The 24,001-nt window shown below is 44.5% G+C and overlaps 1 protein-coding gene across 4 annotated transcripts in view; it reads left to right on the top strand.

The window, feature by feature from the left end:
- The window catches only part of PHF20L1 (PHD finger protein 20 like 1), a 65,719-nt gene extending 42,539 nt beyond the window's left edge, over window positions 1-23,180 (top strand). For 3 of the 4 annotated variants that reach the window (XM_028736121.2, XM_028736119.2, XM_028736122.2), the window contains 10 exons: window positions 3,021-3,227; window positions 5,866-5,922; window positions 7,057-7,161; window positions 9,369-9,533; window positions 10,564-10,745; window positions 12,105-12,204; window positions 14,297-14,492; window positions 15,855-16,221; window positions 20,778-20,943; window positions 22,262-23,180. In XM_028736121.2, coding sequence (XP_028591954.2) covers window positions 3,021-3,227; window positions 5,866-5,922; window positions 7,057-7,161; window positions 9,369-9,533; window positions 10,564-10,745; window positions 12,105-12,204; window positions 14,297-14,492; window positions 15,855-16,221; window positions 20,778-20,943; window positions 22,262-22,404 — 1,688 coding nt within the window. In that variant the 3' untranslated portion in view covers window positions 22,405-23,180. Of the gene's footprint in view, window positions 1-2,637; window positions 2,824-3,020; window positions 3,228-5,865; window positions 5,923-7,056; window positions 7,162-9,368; window positions 9,534-10,563; window positions 10,746-12,104; window positions 12,205-14,296; window positions 14,493-15,854; window positions 16,222-20,777; window positions 20,944-22,261 lie in introns of all 4 variants that reach the window. The other variant, XM_028736124.2, reaches the window with a different exon arrangement.
- Window positions 23,181-24,001: the final 821 nt, after the last annotated feature.

Here is a 24,001-nt window from a genome sequence, read left to right as displayed (position 1 = left end):
ACTGGCATGATTTGCCTGCTGGACCTACTGGCTCTTGCTCTCTGTATGACATTTGCTCTTAACTTTTAGTGCAATAGAAGACCAAAAAAAATAAAAAGGTTTCAGTCCCTGGGATGAGGGTCCAAAGGAGGCTGGTTTAGATGGGGAACAGGGATGTACAAAACTGCAAGAAAACTGATCAGCGAAATGTTTGCAATTGTAGAAATGTCCAAGTCCCTTTGGTAGGGAAATGGATGAGGATATCCTTGCTTTCTTCTGCCCCCCCCCCTTTCAGACCGTACCATTTAACATTTCCCTGCCAGAGGGTTTAATCCCTTGTCAGCAGTAAAGTAGAGAATGGGGGTTTCTGTCAAGCGCTGCTCTAGATCTTTTGCATCTCTCCGGGAAATGAAGAATGACACACAAAAAACTTCCTAGGGCCGCTTTCTTCCATCTCCGAGTTAAAATTATCTTCCGCTGAATGTTTTGATCCAGCCATAGCTCCTTAACAAGTCTCGCTGATTTGAAAGGGACTTGCACGCACCTAACGTCTGGTTGGATTGTGCTGCTAATTAATTGAGAAGAGGGAAACAGCTTGTGCTGATGTAATTCTCTCCCCCTGCCCCTTTTGCACTGAAACGCTTCATCAGTCAATGACACTCTAAATCTTCCCTCATTAAATGTTGCCGTCCACACTTGTTGCGATTGCACATGATGTCGGTAAGTAACCTTCACTGAGGATGATTTGTGCCTTTTAACAATGCAAAGATAGCACTGTAAAGGGAATCCCTCTTAACAATCTGCAGCTATTGTGGTAGTATTGAAAAGCATAGTTGTAGCTTTTGTAGAGAGTTGAGCATTTTGCAGGTCTCCCCCCCCCCCCCAATTTTTTTTAAACCTGGGGATTATATATATTTTTTTCCAATTATGAGGCTTCTTAAGCTGTGTTTATTTTAATTTATACACTGCTTTTTGAGAAACATTTTCCATAAAGTGGCTTCCATTGGATCTAAAGTTGTTTACAATATATAAAATAAAAGAAGAACCCATTCCACAAATTAATAAATAAAAGAGCAGAACAACAGAAGCTAAGAACGCATAACATAAAATCCCCTGTATATTTTACACATTGAAAGGAGGTAGGTTTTCAAATTAGACTTCGTGGTGCGAGCTTTTAAAGCGATCGCTTGAATGTAGATATGTGGAAATTAACTTTGCCGAGTTCACTTCCTCCAAACCATTGCAGTCCCGTTGCTTTCAGCAGAAGAGTTAACCACGGACTTGAATTTCTTCCACTGAAATCAGTGAGATTGCAAAGTGCTTTGCTTTGGTTGAATTTGAACCCATTGTAAACCTCCGCCCCTCCCAAAAATAAATTAAAAATCCTGGAATTTGAACAAAGGACCCTCCATTCCTCTTGGGAACTTCCCTATGCGTAACTCTTGTGTATAAATCAAATCCAGCATAATTCACTCACATACGCATGATTATGAGATCATTTCAATATGCATAGCAAACACAGCTTGCTGTACTAGTGGTAGCGTTGGAATCCAAAGGCCCAGTATTGGGATTCACTGAATCAGTGATATAATAATGGCTTGCAATGGCATGGCTAATACGATGCACTCCAGATCTTGCTGTATTACATACGGCTTCTGTCATTCACCCTTCGCCAGGCTCCTGTGTTTTAATTGAAGTTCTAGTCCACAGCACCTGGCAAGCATGTTGACTTACCCCCTGGTTTTAACTAATGATTGCTTATTGCATTATCAAACCTACCATACTTAATTTCTCAAGGATGTCATAAGCTGGAACACATGCGTGTGCACACACCTTCATTCCAAGGTGGCTTACATGCTATTGAAATTATAAATAACTATTAAAAGCAACAGTGAAGGAAACAGGATTTTAACCCATCTAGTACATTCAGACCGAAGTAAAAGAACAATAAGCACATTGTGAGTGCTTTTCCAAAACCTAACCGAAAGGCTAGCGCAACAAATAAGTTAATATTAGTTGCCGAAAAGTTACCAGGCCCTGCAATCCCACAGAGGGCATTCAGTAGATATTGCATTGTTGCAAAAACAATGGAACAGTTTTGTATCAGAAAGTTTGTCATTCTTTGCTTGCTTCAGGCATGTTAAGAAACTCTGCATTTATTTATAATATCCTATTGTGGGAATGGGGAACCTATGGTCCTCTAGTAGTTGTTGGATTCCAGCTCCCATCATCTCTGGTCATCAGCTTGGGCTGATGCGGGTTTGAAGTCCCAACAACACACTAGACAGCCACAGGTTCAGCATCCCTGGTTTATAATTTTCTCCTAGCAGTTAAGAGGGAAGTGAGAGAGTCAGAAATCGAATGTATCAGGGAGCTTAGGTATATTAGTGCTGCCTATGACATTTTGTGCCAGATTTGTTCCATCACAAGGGACCCCCCCCCCCTTGCAAGCCTTTTCATTAAAAGCCTGCTTCTACTAACTGAAGCTTAAAACCATTCCTCTAGTCTCCTGGTATCCCCCATTTTTCTATTTGTAAAGAGCAATGCCATAATAGATGGGGAACCACTTAAGGCAAGCGCCTTATGACCTCCTTAGAAATATTAGAGTAAGACGATGACCTGTGTCTGCTTCATGAACATTGCAAGGTCTCTTTTTAGGTCCACCACAGCCAGTGAGTGCCCTTAGATCCTTCAAAAATAGCCAGCGGAGACGAAGATCACAGCGCTTAGCGACTGGTTCGTTGCCTTATGGTTCACTAGAAAAAGTTCCTTCTCCCTCTCCAGTCACTGATAGAAAAGTGTTCTCCATCAATGCCCCAAATCAGCCGCCAGCATTACTGGAGGGTAATGTATTTCAGTCTAAAGTAAAGAACCAGAGAGAATCCAAGTGTTAAACGTAAGACCTTCGCGAGACATGTCCTGCCTGACAAGAGCTTCTGGCTAATAGACGAGAACTGTGCCACGTTAGGTGTGTAACTCAGCGACCTCAAGGAACGCGGTGCTTGTCTGTCGTTTAATATTCCGTTCTTTCTTTTATGTAGTTCCCAATGTTGCTCATGTCTCCCTTGAGAAGCGCGGACTCTGCCTCCCTCTTGACTTAAGCCGCAACTTGGATGTGTCGGCGCTGTTAACTGCGGAGGCTGCTTTCCGCAGTGACTACCCTGTTAAAGAGAAGGAAGATAATCAGATGGTGTTGTGCCATTCTTCTAAAGCAGCGACTGATGGCAGAGTAGCCCCAGTGGCATCAGGTAAAAAGTTTGTCAGCGGCTTTCAAGAGTGTATTAGGTCATGCAGAATGCTGTAGGCCACTGCGTTTAGAACATTTCTGGATGTATATTGTTGTTTAGTCGTGTCCGACTCTTCGTGACCCCATGGACCAGAGCACGCCAGGCACTCCTGTCTTCCACTGCCTCCTGCAGTTTGGTCAAACTCATGTTAGTACAGTGGTGCCCCGCAAGACGAATGCCTCGCAAGACGAAAAACTCGCTAGACGAAAGGGTTTTCCGTTTTTTGAGTCGTTCCGCAAGACAAATTTCCCTATGGGCTTGCTTCACAAGACGAAACGTCTTGCGAGTTCTTGCGAGTTTGTTTCCTTTTTCTTAAAGCCGCTAAGCCGCTAATAGCCGCTAAGCCGTTAATAGCCGTTAATAGCCGCTAAGCCGCTAATAGCCGTGCTTCGCAAGACGAAAAAACCGCAAGACGAAGAGACTCGCGGAACGGATTAATTTCATCTTGCGAGGCACCACTGTAGCTTCGAGAACACTGTCCAACCATCTCGTCCTCTGTCATCCCCTTCTCCTTGTGCTCTCCATCTTTCCCAACATCAGGGTCTTTTCCAGGCAGTCTTCTCTTCTCATGAGTCTCAGCTTCAGGACCTGTCCTTCCAGTGAGCACTCAGGGCTGATTTCCTTCAGAATGGATAGGTTTGATCATCTTGCAGTCCATGGGACTCTCAAGAGTCTCCTTCAGCACCATAATTCAAGAGCATCAATTCTTCGGCGATCAGCCTTCTTTATGGTCCAGCTCTCACTTCCATACATCACTACTGGGAAAACCATGGCTTTTACTATACGGACCTTTGTTGGCAAGGTGATGTCTCTGCTTTTTAAGATGCTGTCTAGATGTATATTAGAGTATGTTTTTTTTTAAAAAAAACCTAATTTTTATTTGATTTTTCAAGTATAGGAATATGACAATGCCATCATACACATCCATATTTAAAGATTACTCGGAATCTCTAGACTTCCCACCCTTTCCCTTCCATGGGTCCCATTGTCAACTCTTTCAACTGCATATTATTTGGTAGTCCATATTTTATATTACTCCATTTTCTCCACTGTATTTGCTACACAACAAGTGTTATTGCAGTCCTGCCAACGTTTTCATCTGCTTACAGTGGTCTCCAAGATAAATTATAAATCTTTCCCATTCCTTATTAAAGTTTTGGTCTTCTGAGTTTCTGAGCTTCCCTGTCAGTTTTGCCATTTTAGCATTGTCCAACAGTTTAATTTGCCATTCTTCTCTGGTAGGGACTTTGTCTTCTTTCCATCTCTGGGCTAGCAACATCCATGCAGCTGTTGTTCCGTATGTTTAGAGTATGTTAACTGGTATAGGAAATGCATTGTGTGAATGCGACAAGCATGTGTTTGTGTATCATTCAGGTACACTTATCTGTAAGGAGAGGTTGGTTGAATTCTCTTGTTTCAGTGCGTGGGTCCACTTTTCATGCTACATTGTGTATGAAAAGGGCCCTAATATTTGCTGTTTTAGTTATGGCCGTGTTTGGGCCACTCCTTATCACTAAGAGTTGTATCCAACTAAGTCATTGTGTGCACCGAACCTCTCCTCCTTCTTCTTCGCACCCCCTGCCCCAAATCTGTTCTGGCGGGTAGAGAGGGAGGGGAAGTTCAGTTGTGCTTGCAGAAGTCATTCCACTCGGGCAGTGATTTAGTCGGATTCCAGCCACTGTAGTTAGCCATGGTTCTGCTTACACCTTCATTCAGCTATCTTCGGAAGCAACCATTTTGGAAACAGCTTAAATCTCTGATACTGCTCTGCTTGGTTGGAGGCAACCCAGCCACACCCAGTTTTCTGAAATGGAAGCATGATGATTTGCCAACGTAGACAACATAAGGAGCCTGCAAATAAATTGTGCCGGTCTTTTCCAGAAGCAAAGCAATACATGAAAGCTGAAGTTTACTTCAGGAAACAAATCATTCTGGAGGAGGGGGGAGAAAAGTGGAAGGGGAGATGTTCATTTTTCCCCTCAAAAAAATCTGGCTTAAAATGATTGCTGACCCTTTATCTAAAATCACATCTGTCTTCTCAGTGCTATTCAGGCCTCACAGAATTCTTGGGATGCAAAGAATTAGGAAAAGGTGCAAGAGGATAAGTTGGTTACTGCGCTGGCTTGCATAATTCATCTCTTCTTTAATGTCAGGACCTCTCATCCTGTTCTCAACACCTTCTTTACTCTACCTTCTGTGCAAAATGTATCCAGATAATAATCTTTAGCAGCTTCTTTAGCCCAGAGGATCACATACGAAATGGATCATAGTCATACACAGAGGCCGCAGCTGATTTAGAAATGGAAATTTCAGAGTAACATAATTCAGTGCCCCTTTTCGTTAGCATGGCAAATGCTCATTTGTTTGTTTTTTACAACAGATATAAATATCTCCCGCTTACATCTCTTATTCAGAGAACAGTGAATGTGAGTTCTCTTCGATTCGTTTCCTTGTTTCTCATCCTCCGTCGTTTAATCTTTTGAGATCTAGCAGTATAAATGAACTAAAGCATGGTCCCTAGTGCTTGCCACCAAGAGACTTAACACACTGTTGCCAGCAGTGTTCTGCTAAGCTTCTGTTTCCTTTCTTACATCCACAGGAATGCTGAAAACAGAGAGAAAAACGAAATTGGAAGACAGATGCTCGTCGCTGCTTGGTATGGACAAAAAAACATTTTCAGCAAAACCAAAACAAAACTGTAGCTTGAGAGAGCAGGAATGTAGCCTGTCTGTTATATTATTATTATTACAGTGGTGCCCCGCAAGACGAACGCCTCGCAAGACGGAAAACCCGCTAGACGAAAGGGTTTTCCGTTTTGGAGGCGCTTTGCAAAACGAATTTCCCTATGGGGTTGCTTCGCAAGACGAAAAAATCTTGCGCGTCCCCGCGGGTTTTTTCCGCTCCCCCCCCCTTTTCCTAAGCCGCTAAGCCGCCTATCAGCTGTTCCGCTGATAATCCGCTTAACAGCTGATCGCGAAAAGCCGCTAGACCGCTGTAGCGCTAATCCGCTAAGCTGTCAATGGGCTTGCTTCGCAAGACGAAAAAACCACTAGACGAAAAGAATCGCGGAACGGATTCTTTTCGTCTTGCGAGGCACCACTGTACTATTATTATTATTATTATTATTATTATTATTATTATTATTATTATTATTATTACCTGTTAACGCTTTTTAAGGTTTTAAGGGGTCACAAGACAAAGGAAAATACTTCTTCACACAGAACATAGTTAAACTATGGAATTTGCTCCCATAAGGCTGCCAGCTTAGATCGCTTTAAAAGGGGTTAAATAAATTTGTACAGGAGCTGTAGATATATGTAGCGTAGCTCCATTGTTGGAGACAGCATGCATCTCAATACCAGCTGTTAGGAATTGCAGGCGAAGGGAGTGCTGTTGCAGTCAGGTCCTCCTTGTCTAGCTGCTCTCATTCAAACACAACTAACCTTGAGCTATGACTGTAATTCTGAGTTACGACTTGTCATTGCCATTAAATTGCATTGCCTTTGTAGATTTTTTTGCAAGGCTCAGTTCTTGGTTCATCTCCAAAACTCCCTCTCCTTTGAAAATCGAAAACGTTTGGCCACTTCACCTGCAATCCTAAATACACTTACTAGTAAGCCCAGTATGTCTCCGTAGAGCTTGCCTCTGAGTAAATAGGCATAAGTACTGTTGTAAGCGAACAGTTCCACTCTCAGACAGGTGGCTGGAAGCACATGACCTAATCTTGGAACAGGCTGCGTTTGTTTTACACTGATGCCCTTTGTTTAATAAAGATCCATTTGCAATGTAGGTAAAAAGAAGGAGAAGGAGAAAGAAAGGAAGGAGAAGAAGGAGAAAGATCACAAGTCGAAACAGAAAAAGAAGAAAAAGAAAAAGAAGAAATCAAAGCAGCATGGTACAGTTTAGAATATAGTAAATCTAGCTAAAGACTTTGCCTGTTGCTTCAGACTTTGCTTGCTAGTTCGATCTCCATGCATTATGAGCTTTAAGCATAAATTGCTCCAGTGTTGCTTCAGGATGTGTTTATTAGATCTGTTGATATACTGCCCGTTGGACCAAATTGCTCTTTTGGCATCATGCCCCAGTGTCCTCATTCACCTACAACACTAAGCCAATCTATGGCCTAGCATGAAGGACAGGCCGGCTGGTGCCCATTTAGATAATTGTAGCCATTTTGCTCCTCTGCCAGGTCCAGCTGCTTCTGTTTCTACCAGGACGTTAGCCATGGTTTGGCTTAGTATTGCATGCAAGCTTGGGCTCATGCTTTGTTATTCTATAAACAAACCAGCAAATGGTAAGCCAATAACAAACCTTGGTTTTTGTTCATGGTTTGTTTGGCAAATAACAAAACCAGAATGCCTATATTAAGCAGATCCAATTGAAAATACACATAAATGTAATAGGCCGTATAGTAACAATCACAAAGTTATTTACTAGAACTACTTCTCAAAAATTAGATACCAGAAAAATACAAAATACAAGAGAGGTGAAGAAATTGGAAAAGAATGTACAGTGGTGCCCCGCAAGACGAATGCCTCGCAAGACGAAAAACTCACTAGACGAAAGGGTTTTCCGTTTTTTGAGTCGTTCCGCAAGACGAATTTCCCTATGGGCTTGCTTCGCAAGATGAAACATCTTGCAAGTTCTTGCGAGTTTGTTTCCTTTTTCTTAAAGCCGCTAAGCCGTTAATAGCCGCTAAGCCGTTAATAGCTGCTAAGCCGCTAATAGCCGTGCTTCGCAAGACGAAAAAACTGCAAGACGAAGAGACTCGCGGAACAGATTAATTTCGTCTTGCGAGGCACCACTGTACTATGGCACTGACTAATATAGGACTTGTATTTTGTATGTACTGGATTTGGTGATCAGCTGAAAAGTTACATTTTTATTATATTATGTCACGATGTTGATTTTGACATTATGAGAAGTGGTATCATGGTTTGTTTGGAGCACGACAAATCAGGAGCCAAGGTTCTGATGTAACTGAACCAAACTGTGGCTCAGCTATGCACTCAGAGTTTTCTAAATGTGCACCCACATGTTTGCTCATTCATGCTAAGCCATACTTCGGCTTAGCGTCACATGCAAAAGTAATGTTGTGTCCTCTGTATTTGACACATGAGATGTCGATCAAGTGCTTATTCTTGGGCATATGCTCTTTGAATGTGCTGCTCATAAACATCTCTGTCAATCATCTTGGCATCTTGAGATTTGGTGATAAGGGACTGGAGTGGGCGCTTACTGGAAACCCTGCGACAGACCTGCGTTGCACATTCACAGGAGTGAGACGTTATTGCAGGAATCACTTGCGCATGTGGGTAACATGTGAAGGGAGCACTTCCACACCTGCCCTACGGCAAGATGTATGAAATCCATACAAGAATTCATACATCTTGTAATGGAAACATGCAAGTTTCATTTTTGCATGTTACAGCACAGGAAAGGGAAGAGCAAGTGACTCATGCTGCTGTAATTCATCACTTCTTACCTGAATGTACATTAGAAATGCCTGTCTGTTGGAGGCTAGCAGTGTTCTAAAACCATGTGAATCTGCTTAAGGTAGCTATTTCCTGTTTGCTAGTTTTAGAAGCTATGTGCTTCTTCTTCTTTGGCGATCACTCGTAGCTGAGTATTGTCTTCCATAAACACGGTTTTAACGAGTCTGTAAGTGACTGTGGAGGCCAATTCTGGATCCACACATCCTTCCACAATGGGGACATTGGTTTCTGGGCGGGAGTTGATCACGGTGTGGATTTGCCAAACGTGCCTTCCTCTTAGCACGTTTCTCCTTTGCATCCTGAATTCAAGTGTCTTCAAAGCCCATGACACCTTTGGTCAAGGCTGTTCTCCAACTGGAGCACCCGCAGGCCAGTGTTTCCCAATTGTCAGTGTTTATTCTACATTTTTTTTAGATTTGCCTTGACACAGTCTTTAAACCTCTTTTGTTGACAATGTGCATACAGTGCTAAAAGGAGTGACTTTTTAAGCAAGGGTGGTTTTTGTTTTTACCTTTTATATTTGGTGTGTGTGTGTGTGTTAGCAAAAACCATCTTGATGTAGGTAGACAGTGAGACCATGTGTTCGTGTTTTGTGATTAATTTGCAGATTATTCGGATTTTGACGATAGTTCTCTCGAGTACTTGGACAGGTGCTCCTCTCCATTCACTAGGTCTTCTGGGAGCTCGCTGACACTACGGAGCACAACCGTGGAGAAGAACACATCCTATCAGTACCCAAGGGCTATTCTGTCTGTCGACCTTAGTGGTGAAAGTAGGTTTCCTGTCTCGTATGTTGTTCTGCTTAAATCTTAATTTCATTTTTCATCTAGAGAAATTGAGGAATTAACCAATCAATTTTTTGTTTTTGTTTTTCTTTATAAAGGACTCTTCAGATGAGCCAAGTGCTTCATGTAGATTTCCCCCCTAAACCTAATAACAGCCCTCTAAAAGTAGCCTGTCCCCATTTGTTTCCCTAAGCCAGCCAGATGCCTCTGGAATCTTGCAAACAGGACATGTTGCAGATTGTCATCTCCTGTTTTTTTCTGCTCCAGCATCTCATAATTTCAGAGATTCTGCCTCTGAACACAAATGCTCAGCATAGCTGGCGTGCCCTTATATATTCTATAAACCTAATCGTTTTGCTTTGCTTATGTAGGGGGGAAAACCCAACCCTTATCTAGATGTCTTTGCCACATCTTTTGGTAGTAGCTTGCCTGAGCTCATCCAGTGAACTCATCAGCAAAGTTAGCTTGTGCTTTTGGCTACTATTGTTAAAGAAATGCTTCCCAACAGCAATGCACACCCCTATTTTTCTTCTGTTGGTGCTCCCATCGCACAGGTGGCAAATAGGGAGAAGGCTTTTTCAGTTTTGTTGCTTCTGTATCTGGAATGCTCTCCCCAGGGAGGCTTACCTGGTGTTGAATATTACAACTTCTGGGCACTGGGTAAAAAAAATAAAAATAAATCCCTGTCCTTTCCGTTTTGATTTCACTACTGCTTGTGGGATGTTTTATTGGTGTTTTACTGTGTAATGATGTTTTATATTTCAGTTCCTGTTTTATAGTAAACTGAGTTGGAAGATCTCTGAACCAAAGCATGGGGGGTATTAAATCTTTTTAACCTGTAAAATAATAAGATTGATACTCTGTTTTTGAAGTAGGCAGTTTTTGTGAGCACAGCATCATAGCAATGTCCATCCAAAGAGGAAGTTTGAATGCCTGCTGTTCCAAATGCACACAATCTAATCCAATGCTACCCACTTGCCAAATTGTATTGTTTTCTGTAATGTTTTCAAATTTCAGACCTCTCTGATATGGAGTTTTTAGACGACTCTTCTACCGAGAGCTTGCTGCTGAGTGGCGATGAGTACAATCAGGACTTTGATTCAACCAATTTCGAAGAATCTCAGGACGAGGAGGATACTCTCAATGAAATTGTCAGATGTATCTGTGAAATGGATGAGGAAAATGGGTTCATGATTCAGGTAAGGAATCTGCTTGCAGTACAGTTATTCAGAACTTTTTCTCCTTTGGGATATTATTATTTTTTTTTAAAAAAAACAACCTTATAGAATGGTATGATTCAGGCTGGTTTGAATTAGCACTGTGCCTCCATTCAGTCTCTGTGGAGCTCTCCAGTGGAGGTGGGGGAGATAATTAAAGGTAAAGGTACCCCTGCCCGTACGGGCCAGTCTTGCCAGACTCTAGGGTTGTGCGCTCATCTCACTCTATAGGCCGGGAGCCAGCGCTGTCCGCAGACACTTCCGGGTCACGTGGCCAGCATGACAAGCTGCATCTGGCGAGCCAGCGCAGCACACGGAAACGCCGTTTACCTTCCCGCTATAAAGCGGTACCTATTTATCTACTTGCACTTAAGGGTGCTTTCAAACTGCTAGGTTGGCAGGTGTTGGGACCGAACGACGGGAGCGCACCCCGCTGCGGGGATTCGAACCGCCGACCATGTGATCAGCAAGTCCTAGGCGCTGAGGTTTTACCCACAGCGCCACCCGCATCCCAGATAATACATATTTTTAATTCTTACAATGGCACAGTTAATACTTTTTCCTCCGCCAGAAACCATTCTAAGAGTTCTGTCTCATGCAATTTATGGGGAATAGTTGGAGGTACCTTATACTGAAGTTGCCATTGGCCCTTCTAACCCCAGGCAATCTACTCTGACGGTCAGCAGTTTTCCTGAGGTCTGAGCAGGTTCTGAGAAATCAGATGTGGAATAAACATGAACAAGAGACAGTCCTTGGTTCTCTTTATCGCTAACCGTTACTTGTTAGAGTAAGCGGTTTTTCTAGACAAGCTAGAGAGGCGGGTGGCACTGTGGGTTAAACCACAGAGCCTAGGACTTGCCGATCAGAAGGTCAGCGGTTTGAATCCCCGTGACGGGGTGAACTCCTGTTGCTTGGTCCCAGCTCCTGCCAACCTAGCAGTTTGAAAGCACACCAGTGCAAGCAGATAAATAGGTACCGCTCCGGCAGGAAGGTAAACAGCGTTTCCATGTGCTGCTCTGGTTCGCCAGAAGCGGCTTAGTCATGCTGGCCACATGACCCAGAAACTATACGCCGGCCCCCTCGGCCAATAAAGCGAGATGAGCGCCGCAACTCCAGAGTCGGTCACGAATGGACCTAATGGTCAGGGGTCCCTTTACCTTTACCTTTTTCTAGACAAAGCATCCAGAGACTGGTGCCTCCTTAGATACTTTGAACCAAAGCTTCCACCAGCCATGACTGCATGTTGTTGTTGTTGTTGCATTGACCAAGCAAGGGTTGGACCTGAATTTCCCTCTCACGTTATGATGCATTATTTCCTTCCTCTTTGAATCACCGCCACAGTGTGAAGAGTGCCTGTGTTGGCAGCACAGCGTGTGCATGGGATTGTTGGAAGACAGCATTCCGGAGCAATACATCTGCTACGTTTGCAGGGACCCACCTGGTAGGAGCAAATTTTCAAGCTAAGCCCCAGCGTTTCCAAACCCTTGTAGTAGCTCACACGACCGCCACTGCTCCCACTTCCCACACATCTAAGGGTGTGTTTCTATATCCAGCATTTGTGATGATATAGTCTAAGATCTGGGACGCGGGTGGCGCTGTGGGTAAAAGCCTCAGCGCCTAGGGCTTGCCGATCGAAAGGTCGGCGGTTCGAATCCCCGCGGCGGGGTGCACTCCCGTTGTTCGGTCCCAGCGCCTGCCAACCTAGCAGTTCGAAAGCACTCCCGGGTGCAAGTAGATAAATAGGGACCGCTTACTAGCGGGAAGGTAAACAGCGTTTCCGTGTGCGGCTCTGGCTCGCCAGAGCAGTGATGTCACGTTGGCCACGTGACCCGGAAGTGTCTCCGGACAGTGCTGGCCCCCGGCCTCTTGAGTGAGATGGGCGCACAACCCCAGAGTCTGTCAAGACTGGCCCTTACGGGCAGGGGTACCTTTACCTTTACCTAGTCTAAGATCTGGCCTAGGCAGTCAGCAGAAATCCATGGTGCAGTTGTTGCTCAGACTTCAGGAGGCGCGCTACATGCCCCCCCAAAAAAAACTAACCGGGGAAAGGCAGCAGCTCAGGATGAAATGTTCTAGCTCATTTCTCCCAGATGCTAGTTTTCCATCTACAGAGATATGTTTCGGTTTGTTTGCTTTTAAGAGGAGGTTTTTGTTATGTGGTCAGTAAATTCAAGGAAGCATGACATTTTCTGCAGTTGTTTTCCTGGGTTTGTCTGCAGAGTTCTGTGGCCACTAACGTGTGGCCTTTCCTTGCCCTCCTGTCCCAGCCTTCTGGAGGCCTAATGCTATATTCTACCCTTAAATGCATCTAAGGCTGGGGAGGGGTGGGGAGTTGGATCATATGGCTCCTGTCCAGGTTTGTTAATTGTCTTGCTTTAAAAGGCATGAGGATCCTAGGCCCTTTTAAAATGTGGGGTTGTTTTTTTTTTTGGGGGGGTGTTATTGGGTTGTTTTTATTTTATGTATTTTGTGGTTTTATATTTTGATTTTATTCTGTGAACTGCCCTGAGATCTCCAGGTATAGGGCGGTATATAAATAATAATAATAATACAGTGGTACCTCGGGTTACAGATGCTTCAGGTTACAGACTCCGCTAACCCAGAAATAGTACCTCGGGTTAAGAACTTTGCTTCAGGATGAGAACAGAAATCGTGGTGCAGCAGGTCCCATTAGCTAAAGTGGTGCTTCAGGTTAAGAACAGTTTCAGGTTAAGAATGGACCTCTGGAACAAATTAAGTACATAACCAGAGGTACCACTGTAATAATAATAATGATGATGATGATGATGATGATGATGATGGCATGATGTGGCAGGTGGGTGTGGCTTGGCCAAATGGCCTGATGGGCCAAATGAGCAGGCCTGACAGGCCAAATTAGGCCCTTGGGTCGGAGGCTCTCTACCCTTCCTCCAGGGCAATGCTTCCTCTCTCTCGCTCTATTTATGATTTATAGTCCACTGTATGCCCAAAGGCTGCAGGCAGATTAATTTTTTAAAAAATACGTCTCAATGAAAGAGAATAAAATGGATACAATTAAATAAACAAATTCAACCTGTCTGCCATTTTAATTCTTCCCCTGGTGTTCCAAATCCTGCTCAGGATCCAAATTTGGCAAATCACCACACCTCAAAACGATCACAAATGGGGCTTCATGGTGCAGACCCAGAAACATCCCAAAGTTGCAAAACCAGGTGATTGGGCAGGCAGGCAGATCTCTTCTGTGATAGGAACCTACCCAAGTTATAGTAAGAGCCCATAAGCCTTCCCAGCACCAATACTGAGATGCATTTGAGGGCCCCTTCACACATTTCTTCTCCCATTTATGAGTTTTAAACCTATATAGGCTTATGAATGTGTTTAGTTGGTCTGTTTATTAAACGGATGACATGGTTTCTCAGTGCCTGTAACTGCAGCTGTGGTGGCGCCTGTGCAGATACACACCTGTGCACCCACCCCTTTGCATTATTCACTCTCCGATAGAAGACAAAAAGCGATGGCGAGAGAATAAGATCTGAATCCTTCATTGTCTCTAGGTCAGAGATGGAGTGCCAAATATCTCTACGATAAAGATTGGTTGAATAATGGCCACATGTGTGGTCTGTCGTTTTTAAAAGAGAACTACTCTCATTTGAATGCCAAAAAGATTGTGTCGACGCACCACCTCCTGGCTGATGTGTATGGTGTTACGGAAATACTGCGCGGGCTGCAGCTGAAGATTGGGATACTAAAGTAAGCGTGCATTCTGGTATTGCATATTGCTTTTTAGGGATATTCTCTCTTTACCTTGGTAGAACAATCAGACACTTAAAAATTGGAGTAGTTGCGTGGCAGGGATGGAATGGTTTCAAGGGAGAAGGGGCCAGTTTTTGTTTATAAATTTTATTTTCAATGCAAAATTGCAACAAAAATGACAAACATTGAATCCAAAATAAAACTATACAAACAAGAAAGAAAAACAGAACACAAAAAACAAAAGAAAAAGCACACATCTACAAATAAAACCATATCTTTATTCTAATCTAGTCATTACATACATATACACATATTGACTTCCTTCCTTTGTTCTAAGACCTCAAAAATTTTACTCTTTCTAAATTGTTGTGTCTAATGTAGATTACTTCTATTGTTATACTTTTTACACCATTTTTCTTTTTCTTTAACCTTGTAAAGCATCATTCATTACATGCCGATATGCTTATTCCAGAACAATGTTTCTTCATATACTCTTTAGCACATCCCCATTCTTTTAATAATTTCTGGTCCGATTGTCCCCTATAAATGCTGTGAGTCTTGCCAGATTTATATATTCACAAAATTTAAGTTGCCATTCTTTCATTGATGGAATTTTTCTCCCTTTCCAATTTTTTGCTATAAGCATCCTGGCAGCTGTCGTTGCATAAAGGAATACTTTCCTTTGATTGTCAGGAATATCGTTTGTGATTATACCTAAAAGGAATGCCTCCGGTTTTTTACTGGGGCCAGTTTTGATGTGGAGGAGCTTAGCTCTCCTACCATAGTTTCCCCTGATGGTTTCGACCAGCTGTTATCGCCGTTAGATATTTGTTTAAGAAGAACAAAGTGCCGAGCTCCGTGCAATGCTCAGAGGTGACATGGTCCTGCCACGAGAAATTACAATGTGTTCCAATTTCAGTGTCACATTGTTCAGCCGTGCTCAGGTGAGCATGCCTGGTCATTGCAGGACTTCGGTAATTTGTTTCGACAAGCCGCCTCCTTTGCCACATCAGATTGAGTTCCAGAAAGACAAAAGGCCCTGCTTTGCATTCAGGCGTCGAACCAGACATTTTCTGGTTCGCTGCCTCCATAAGTGGAGACAGAAGTGTTGACGTACAGAGATTTGAGCCAGTTCCCCCACCGCCACCACCCCCACGTCAACTGACTTATGTGTATCATGAGACAAACCTGGTTCCACTTGATGGACTTGTGAACACTGCAGACTTCACATGTCGTGGAACTGCTCACCCGAATCTCTTTCGTAAAAAATGTCAACACAGACCCCCTCTTCGGGCTGCTGAAATCGACTTCGTTTCTCTACCACTTTGACCCTTTTATCTTTCTTTTTTTCCTCCCCAGGAACAAGCATCATCCTGACCTTCATTTGTGGGCTTGCACAGGTGTGCGGAAGGATCCAGACCAAATAACTCTTGGAGTGGAAAGAAGGGTCTTGGCTGTGCCAGATACCCTTAACCCCCCTGAAAGGACGTATCATGGTCAAAACCATAGAGAGCCCCCTAGTTTACCCCAGAAGATGGAGGAAACGTACATTACGAGCGAGCACAGTTACCAGAAACCCCAGAGTTACAGTCAGGACTGCAAAATGATGACCGATCCTATAAGCTCAGACGACGACACCAGCAGTTTTGAAGACGATCAGGAGCTTCCCTTAGAGGAGAAAAACTGTTTACAATATTCATCTAAAGAAGATGGTTTCAGCCATCAGGTAAAACTACCCATTTGTTTGTGCAACCTTCCAAGAATTACAGTGCAATCTTAACCATGACTATTCAGAAGTAACTCAGTGGGAATGAGGGCTTACTCCCAGGTAAGTGGGGTTAGGCGTGAAGGCAGAAGCAACAAAGAATCCCATAGCACCTAAAGACTAAAAAAGTTATTGTTGCCTCTGATGGAAGTAGACCGGGCATAGGCAAACTCAGCCCTCCAGATGTTTTGGGACTACAACTCCCATGATCCCTAGCTAACAGGACCAGTGCTCAGGGATGATGGGAACTGTAGTCCCAGAACATCGGGAGGGCCGAATTTGCCTATGCCTGAAGTAGACTCTGGTCCAGGTATCTTCAACCTTTTCAGATACAGGACCCCCTTTTAACCCAAACATGCATTTGGGCACCCATTTCTTAACCTTTCCCTATAAATTTGCTTGGCGGTAGTCCTCTTCTTGCAACCTATCTTGGGTCAGGCCATGCCCCTCTAGTGCAGGGTTTCTCCAGCTGTTGGAGTACAACTCCCATCATCCCTAGCTAGGAGGGCCAGTGGCCAGGGTTGATGGGAATTGTAGTCCCAAAACAGCCGGAGACCCAACCTGCATTAGTGTATCCTGACCCACCAGTTGGAAGACAAGTGTCCTAGTCCACAAAAACTTGTGCTGTGTTTATTTTGGTTACTTCCTAAGCACTACATAACTCCTAGCTTGTTTTTGCTGCGACAGGCTATCCTGGCTGCCCTTCTGGCAATTTTTATGAAGGCAAAATTATCTTCAGATACCAAAGGAGAAAAGTCTAGTATCTTCAGCCTGGAGAAAAGAGGGTGTGGGCAAAGGAGCATGCTGACAGTTTTACAGTATTTAAAAGTTTCTTGGAAAGAGCAGCTGGAATGATGGGTCAATGCTGTCCATCATTCCAGCATTGGACAGAAGGACACAATTTGAATTGGGAAGTTGGTTAAACCACAGAGCCTAGGACTTGCCGATCAGAAGGTCGGCGGTTCAAATCCCCACGACAGGGTGAGCTCCCGTTGCTCGCTCCCTGCTCCTGCCAACCTAGCAGTTCGAAAGCACATCAAAGTGCAAGTAGATAAATAGGTACCGCTCCGGCGGGAAGGTAAACGGCATTTCCATGCGCCGCTCTGGTTCACCAGAAGCGGCTTAGTCATGCTGGCCACATGACCTGGAAGCTGTATGCCGGCTCCCTCAGCCAATAAAGAGAGATGAGCGCCGCAACCCCAGAGTCGGTCACGACTGGACCTGATGGTCAGGGGTCCCTTTACCTTTACCTTTTATGCTTGAGCATCACATACTGAAGACGCCTTTCTTTACCTACCTTGGCCTTTGACACCTGAAATGCATAATTTTAGGACCCACTCTGTTATTTTGATTGCATTTGCTTTTAAACTGATTTTATTTTTGCTTTTTAAGATTGCTGTAGCCCATCCCTGGGACCTTTTGGTGAGGGGCGGGTCAGAAGTTGAATTAACGATCACTGTAACAGTGATAATAGATAACGCTACAGAGATCAATTTTGGCTGGACACACCAGAAAGCATTTCCTTGACTATAGAAGCAGTTCAAGCAACGGAGTCACAGCCACATCTCCCTCCCGCTTGCTCCCTTTGTGTCCCTTCCCCACTGCAGGTTGCCTCCATGACTTAACACATAAAACTACACTATCCAGACTTGTTTCCTGTTCACAATATGCCTCCCCACCCCACCCCTCATCCACTCGAGTAAGAGGAGTGAAACTCATTTCAAAATTTCTCTTCTGTTACTCGACAATTACACTTCCAGCTTGGCATTTTATGAACTCTTGCTCAGTGTTTTGTTGTTGTTTGTTTGTTTATTTGTTTGTAGGTAGCAGCAGTCATAGTATAATGATTTTCTCTTTTCCTAAAAGATGTAGTTTCCACTTCCTTTCCTGCATTTTGTTTCTCTTCCTGCTAAAACTTGCCTGGTTCACAAGCAGTTGCACAGTTTCTTGGTCTTCCATTTCAGCTTTTTTGCAAATCCATAGCTGTTTTTCAGCTGATGCTCTCCCCATAGTCCATGTGTGCAAGGACTGCCTCTCAGGCTCCAGTTTCCTGCCCGTCTGCCCAGCTGAAGGAGTACTAATGATGGTGTAATATGTACTTAATCTATAACGCACCATTGGGGTTAAAAGTCTATGCCTTTACTAGTGACCTTTGCATTTGTGGTCATCTGCTATAGAGCCCTGTTCTGTGTGTGCTTGGTAGGTTGAGAGCGAACAACAGCTGAACCTTGACGTTCTACCTAGCACTTTTAATTTTCATTGTACTTCACCTGGTGCCTTGAATCAACAAAACCTGAAACTTGTTTATCTTTTTCTGTAACTGATCAACAGTGCATGGAGAGTTGTGTTGAGCACAAAGATTTTTCTACACATATTACACGGCACAGATCATCCTCTAGAATAAAATAGCTGGAGCACGAAATGCTGAAGTCACCCTTTGGGGTGCCTCAGGGTCAATTTTTATGGTAGCCCAAATCTCAGTTGTACGGGTGTATGTATATATCTCAATTTTAATTCATGAGCTATGCTGCAATCTGCTCTGATTTTATATTTTATCCTTATGAACGCTGTTTTTATTGTGTTATGCGAGCTGGTCTTTGACCATAATAAATTATCCATCTACACATATTACAGTTATGTACCAGATGCACATAGCAGTACATGGACTGTACAGGAAATACTGTATTTTTTGCTCTATAGGACGCACTTTTCCCCCTCCAAAAATTAAGGGAAAATGTGTGTGCGTCCTATGGAGCGAATGCAGGCTCCTTGGCTTCAGCGATAGCAATGCGAAGCATCCGAAGCGCAGAGGGAGTGCTCCCTCCGCGCTCCGGAGGCTTTGCGTTGCTTTCGCTGAAGCCTGGAGAGCGAGAGGGGTCGGTGGGCACTGACCCCTCTCACTCTCCAGGCTTCAGGGATAGCTGCCTGAAGCCTTCGGAGCACAGCGCGAGTTCCCGCTGCGTTCTGGAGGCTTCAGGTTCCTTTTGCTGAAGCCGGGAGAGCAAGACTCTCCTGGCTTCAGCAAAAGGAACCTGAAGCCTCCGGAGTGCAACGGGAACTCCTTCTGTGCTCCGAAGGCTTGGGGATAGCCTCCTGAGCGCAGCGGGAACTCCTGCTGCGCTCTGGAGTCTTCGGGTTGCCTTCACTGAAGCCTGGAGAGTGAGAGGGGTCAGTGCACACCGATCCCTCTTGCTCTCCAGGCTTCGCTTCGCTGGAGAGGCACTGCACAGTTTTCCCTCTCTGCGCAGTGCCCCTTCAGCGAAGCGGGAGGAGAAATGGAAGGGGCTCCGTTTCTCCTGCCACTTCGCTGAAGGGGCGCTGAGCAGAGAGGGGGAGATTTTTTTCCCCTGTTCTCCCCCTCTAAAACAAGGTGCGTCCTATGGTCGGGTGCGTCCTATAGATCGAAAAATACGGTAATTATTATTATTATATTTGTGCCCCACCCATCTGAATGGGTTGTCCTAGCCCTTCTGGGCAGCTTCCAAGAGATACAAGAACGCAATAAAACATCAAGTATTGAAAACTTCCCTAAACAGAGCTGCCTTCAGATGTCTTCTAAAAGTTGTATAGCTGTTCAACTCCTTGACATCTGACTAGAGGGCGTTCCACGGGGCAGGCACCACTACCGAGAAGGCCCTCTGCCTGGTTCCCTGTAACTTGGCTTCTCGCAGTGAGGGAACCGCCAGAAGGCCCTTGGTGCTGGACCTCAGGGTCCAGGCTGAACGATGGGGGTGGAGACGCTCCTTCAGGTATACTGGGCCGAGGCCGTTTAGGGCTTTAAAGGTCAGCACCATCATTTTGAATTTATAGTACCACACAAACTCCCCTTCCCCTTCTCCTTTCTTCTCTCACCAAAATATCAATCTCTGACAAACAAACACTGTAAGTCTGTGCAGACTCCCCATTGCCTTGTGAAATTTTTATCATAGATAGCTGGGCCGTTCCTTACAAATATGAGGTCTAGAAGTATGCCACTTTAATAATAATAATAATAATAATAATAATAATAATAATAATAATAATAATAGTCAGCTAGCCAGAGCTAACTCTTTAAGGTCCTGTTGATTTCACTGGGAAAATTCAAGCATGTGCTTAACTCTCACCAAAATTTTGAAATCGGAGGTGCCCATAATCCATTTGCTGGATTGTGTCTTAGATTTTTACTACCAGCATATTTTGCTGGAGAACTTCAAGTGCATATTAACGAGGATATGATTTACAATCTGCAGTGCTGCTTTACAGCCATTATTATAAGTTGTATTAACCTATACGGTAGTTGTATAATCCTCAACAAATCACCTCCAATGCTCTCTTGTTATGCTGTGTCATTTAAGAGCAGCGGTTTTGTTTAATCTCACTCTTCAGCTACTGGGAAACATCTTCAGTCAGGCTGTATCTGTGGGCAGGTGTGGCGTAGAGACAGCCTTAAATTGTGACTATGCATTTTGCTAATTCCCCTCTCTCTCTCGCTCTCTCTCCCCCCACCACCCAATCTTTGTTTTGTGGATGTCAAACAGAGGCATTTGGCTGAAGGGAACACTGTGTTTGTATTTAATGAAAAAAGAGGAGCCGAAGAACATGTGGACTCCCATCTTCAGTGGCAGCTAAACCTCCTCACCCACATAGAGAACGTACAGAACGAAGTTGCTAGCAGAATGGACCTGATCGAAAAGGAAGTGGATGGTAACTATCTTAAAGCAATAAGTTTCTGGAATGGTAACATGTTTAGAAACTGGTGCGTTATGTACAATGCAAGGTGCACAATCATCACTTTTTGAGCAAGTCTAATAATAATAATAATAATAATAATAATAATAATAATAATAATAATAATACAGTGGTACCTCCTGTTAAGTACTTAATTTGTTCCAGAGGTCTGTTCTTAACCTGAAACTGTTCTTAATCTGAAGCACTACTTTAGCTAATGGGGCCTCCCGCTCCTGCCGTGCCGCCGGAGCACGATTTCTGTTCTCATCCTGAAGCAAAGTTCTTAACCCAAGGTACTATTTCTGGGTTAGCAGAGTCTGTAACCTGAAGCGTGTGTAACCAGAAGCGTATGTAACCCGAGGTACCACTGTAATAATAATAATAATAATAATAATAATAATAATAATAATAATAATAATTATACCCCTCCCATCAGACTGGGCTTCCCCAGCCACTCTGGGCAGCTCCCAACAGAGTAATAATAATAATAATTATAAAGTAACAAAACATCAAACGTTAAAACCTTCCCTAAACAGGGCTGCCTTTGGCTGTCTTCTAAAAGTCAGATAGTTGTTTATTTCCTTGACATCTGATGGAAGGGTGTTCCACAGGGCGGGCGCCAGTACCGAGAAGGCCTTCTGCCTGATTCCCTGTAACTTCACTTCTCGCAGTGAGGGAACAGCCAGAAGGCCATCGGTGCTGGACCTCAGTGTCCGGGCTGAACGATGGGATGAATTCAGTTTGGTTGACAGCTCTAGGAATCATAGAATTGTAGAACTGTAGAGTTGGAAGGGACCCTGAGGATCATCTAGTCCAACCCTCTGCAATGCAGGAATATGCAGCTGTCCCATATGGGGATTGAACCTGCGACCTTGGTGTTATCAGCGCCATGCTCTAACCCAGTGTTTCCCAACCTTGTGCCTCCAGCTGTTTTTGAACTACAACTCCCATCATCCCTGACTAGCAAGACCAGTGGCAAGGGATGATGGGAATTGTAGTCCAAAAACAGCTGGAGGCACAAGGTTGGGAAACACTGCTCTAACCTACCAAGAATAGCTGAATGCCCTGCGTTTGTCCATTTACGATCTGTTCAGATTAAATGACACAATACAGTTAGTTGAACAGAAGTGGGTGCTTCCTATCAGCTGTCCCAGAGCGGAAAAGGGATCAGGCTTATTCTCAGACTGCTGAGAAGCTTGGGGGCTCCCCGGTTTAGTGCGACTCCAAAACCAGGCCTAAATATTGCCGCATCTTTCTATCCCTAACTGTGCTCGTATCCCTTTTGTCTGTGCAGTTTTAGAAAGCTGGCTTGACTTCACCGGGGAATTGGAGCCGCCGGACCCCCTTGCACGGCTGCCTCAGCTCAAGCGCCGGATCAAGCAGCTCATATCTGACATGGGGAAAGTCCAGCAAATAGCAACCTTTTGTTCCGTATGACAAAGCGGAAGCGGAAAGGAATACGCAGATAGGCTCTTAACAATGGATTTCTTGCGCTTCGTGAGACTGACAAAGGGGTGAAATACGAAAATAAAAAGACGCTTGAACACTATTCCTTTGTTCTGTGCTGGATGTCCTGTTATCCCGAAGGTCTTGAGAAAAGGGGAAAGAGGAGGAAAGCATCAAGGAAGGGGCACACGACATGGCCTGCCAGGATGTTCCCACAGGCCATGTCGGGGAAATCTTCAGACTGGTGTTTCCTTAGGGGGGAAAAAATTAAGAAGCTGTGTTGGAGAAGGAATGAAAGCGCAATGTTTTCTTTCAGTGTGATAGCAGAGAAAGATTTACACCCCCTGGTATCTTGAAGGATAGGTAAAATGGAGCCAATGCCTGTTTTTCCTGGTGCAACAAATATTACCCAGGAAAATGAAAAATACTAGCTTCCCTTTTTTAAAAAGAAAAAAAGAGAGACTGTTTTCTGTGGTGGCCTCTTCACGAATATTATTTTTTAAAACTAAACCTTCCTTGCGGGGATCTTGCGCTCCTTGTTAGAAACAGGTATGGGGAGGGTAATTGTCAGAAGTGCCAAATAAAGTTTTCGAAAACCACTGAAACGGGAGGATGAGAGTCGTCTGCCGCGTGTTGCTCCCTCTTCCTCTTCCCCTGCTCCCCTAGCAGAGTCCTCCATATTGCCAGCCAGCAAACCATCCAATATTATACTTAAATCATATTTGCGTTTAGCCGCAACAGTATTCAGGGCTACAGTGCATTTTTTTTGAAGAACTTTTTTTTGTCCTGGACGACTGCTTAGCATTAGCTCTCTGAACTACTGTTGCTCCTCAGCTGGATTGAGGAATGACCAGAACATTCAGAATGCCAGCGGACGGGCTGTGAAATCGGGCCATTTCCCGTGTTAACATGTTTTTAGATTTTGGGCAGCATCCGAGCAATGCGTCCCGCCAGTGCAAGAATTTCCATTCTTGCACCCGTCTCCTTTCCCATGCATCGTCCCCAAATCTGCTCTGAAGGGTTGGGAACCCCTAGAACAGATTTAGAGGGGTGTGGTGAGAAGGGGGGTGGAGGCCTGCAGAAATCCTCCACCGATGGGACCAGGACTTGGTGCTGTTTTTGCAGACAACCCTTTGGGAGGTGGGGAACAGCACAGAATGAAATTGCAACATCTGTGCAGGTGTCTCCCGATGGGATTCACTTGTGTTGCATGCCAAGGAGCTTGGAAGGGGTCAGCCTGTCCCGTTGTCATTTTTTCCAAATAAACATTTCCCATGCTTATTTGTAACCCTGGAGCAGGGGTCGGCAGCCTAAGGCCCGTGGGCCACAGGCGGCCCATGGGGGTCATTTAACTGCCGCTCGCTCAGTCGGCTCCCATGCGCCGCGCTAAACCAGCGCGGAGCAGAGTGGGGACCGGCTTCCTCGATGCTATCTGGCTTCCCATTAGCTGCAGGAAGCTCCTGCAGCCAATGGGAAGCTGCGCACGCCTCCTGTGCGCTGGAAGGAGCACCGGAAATAGCGGCATCTGCGGGACAGTGAACCAGCCCATGCCACAAAAACTTAGCCAACCCCTGCCCTGAGTGACCTG

Source organism: Podarcis muralis, chromosome 8, assembly GCF_964188315.1.
Source record: "Podarcis muralis chromosome 8, rPodMur119.hap1.1, whole genome shotgun sequence".
Lineage (NCBI taxonomy): Eukaryota > Metazoa > Chordata > Lepidosauria > Squamata > Lacertidae > Podarcis > Podarcis muralis.
Note: the sequence above shows the minus strand (reverse complement) of the source record. Positions and strands in the feature narration are given on the sequence as shown.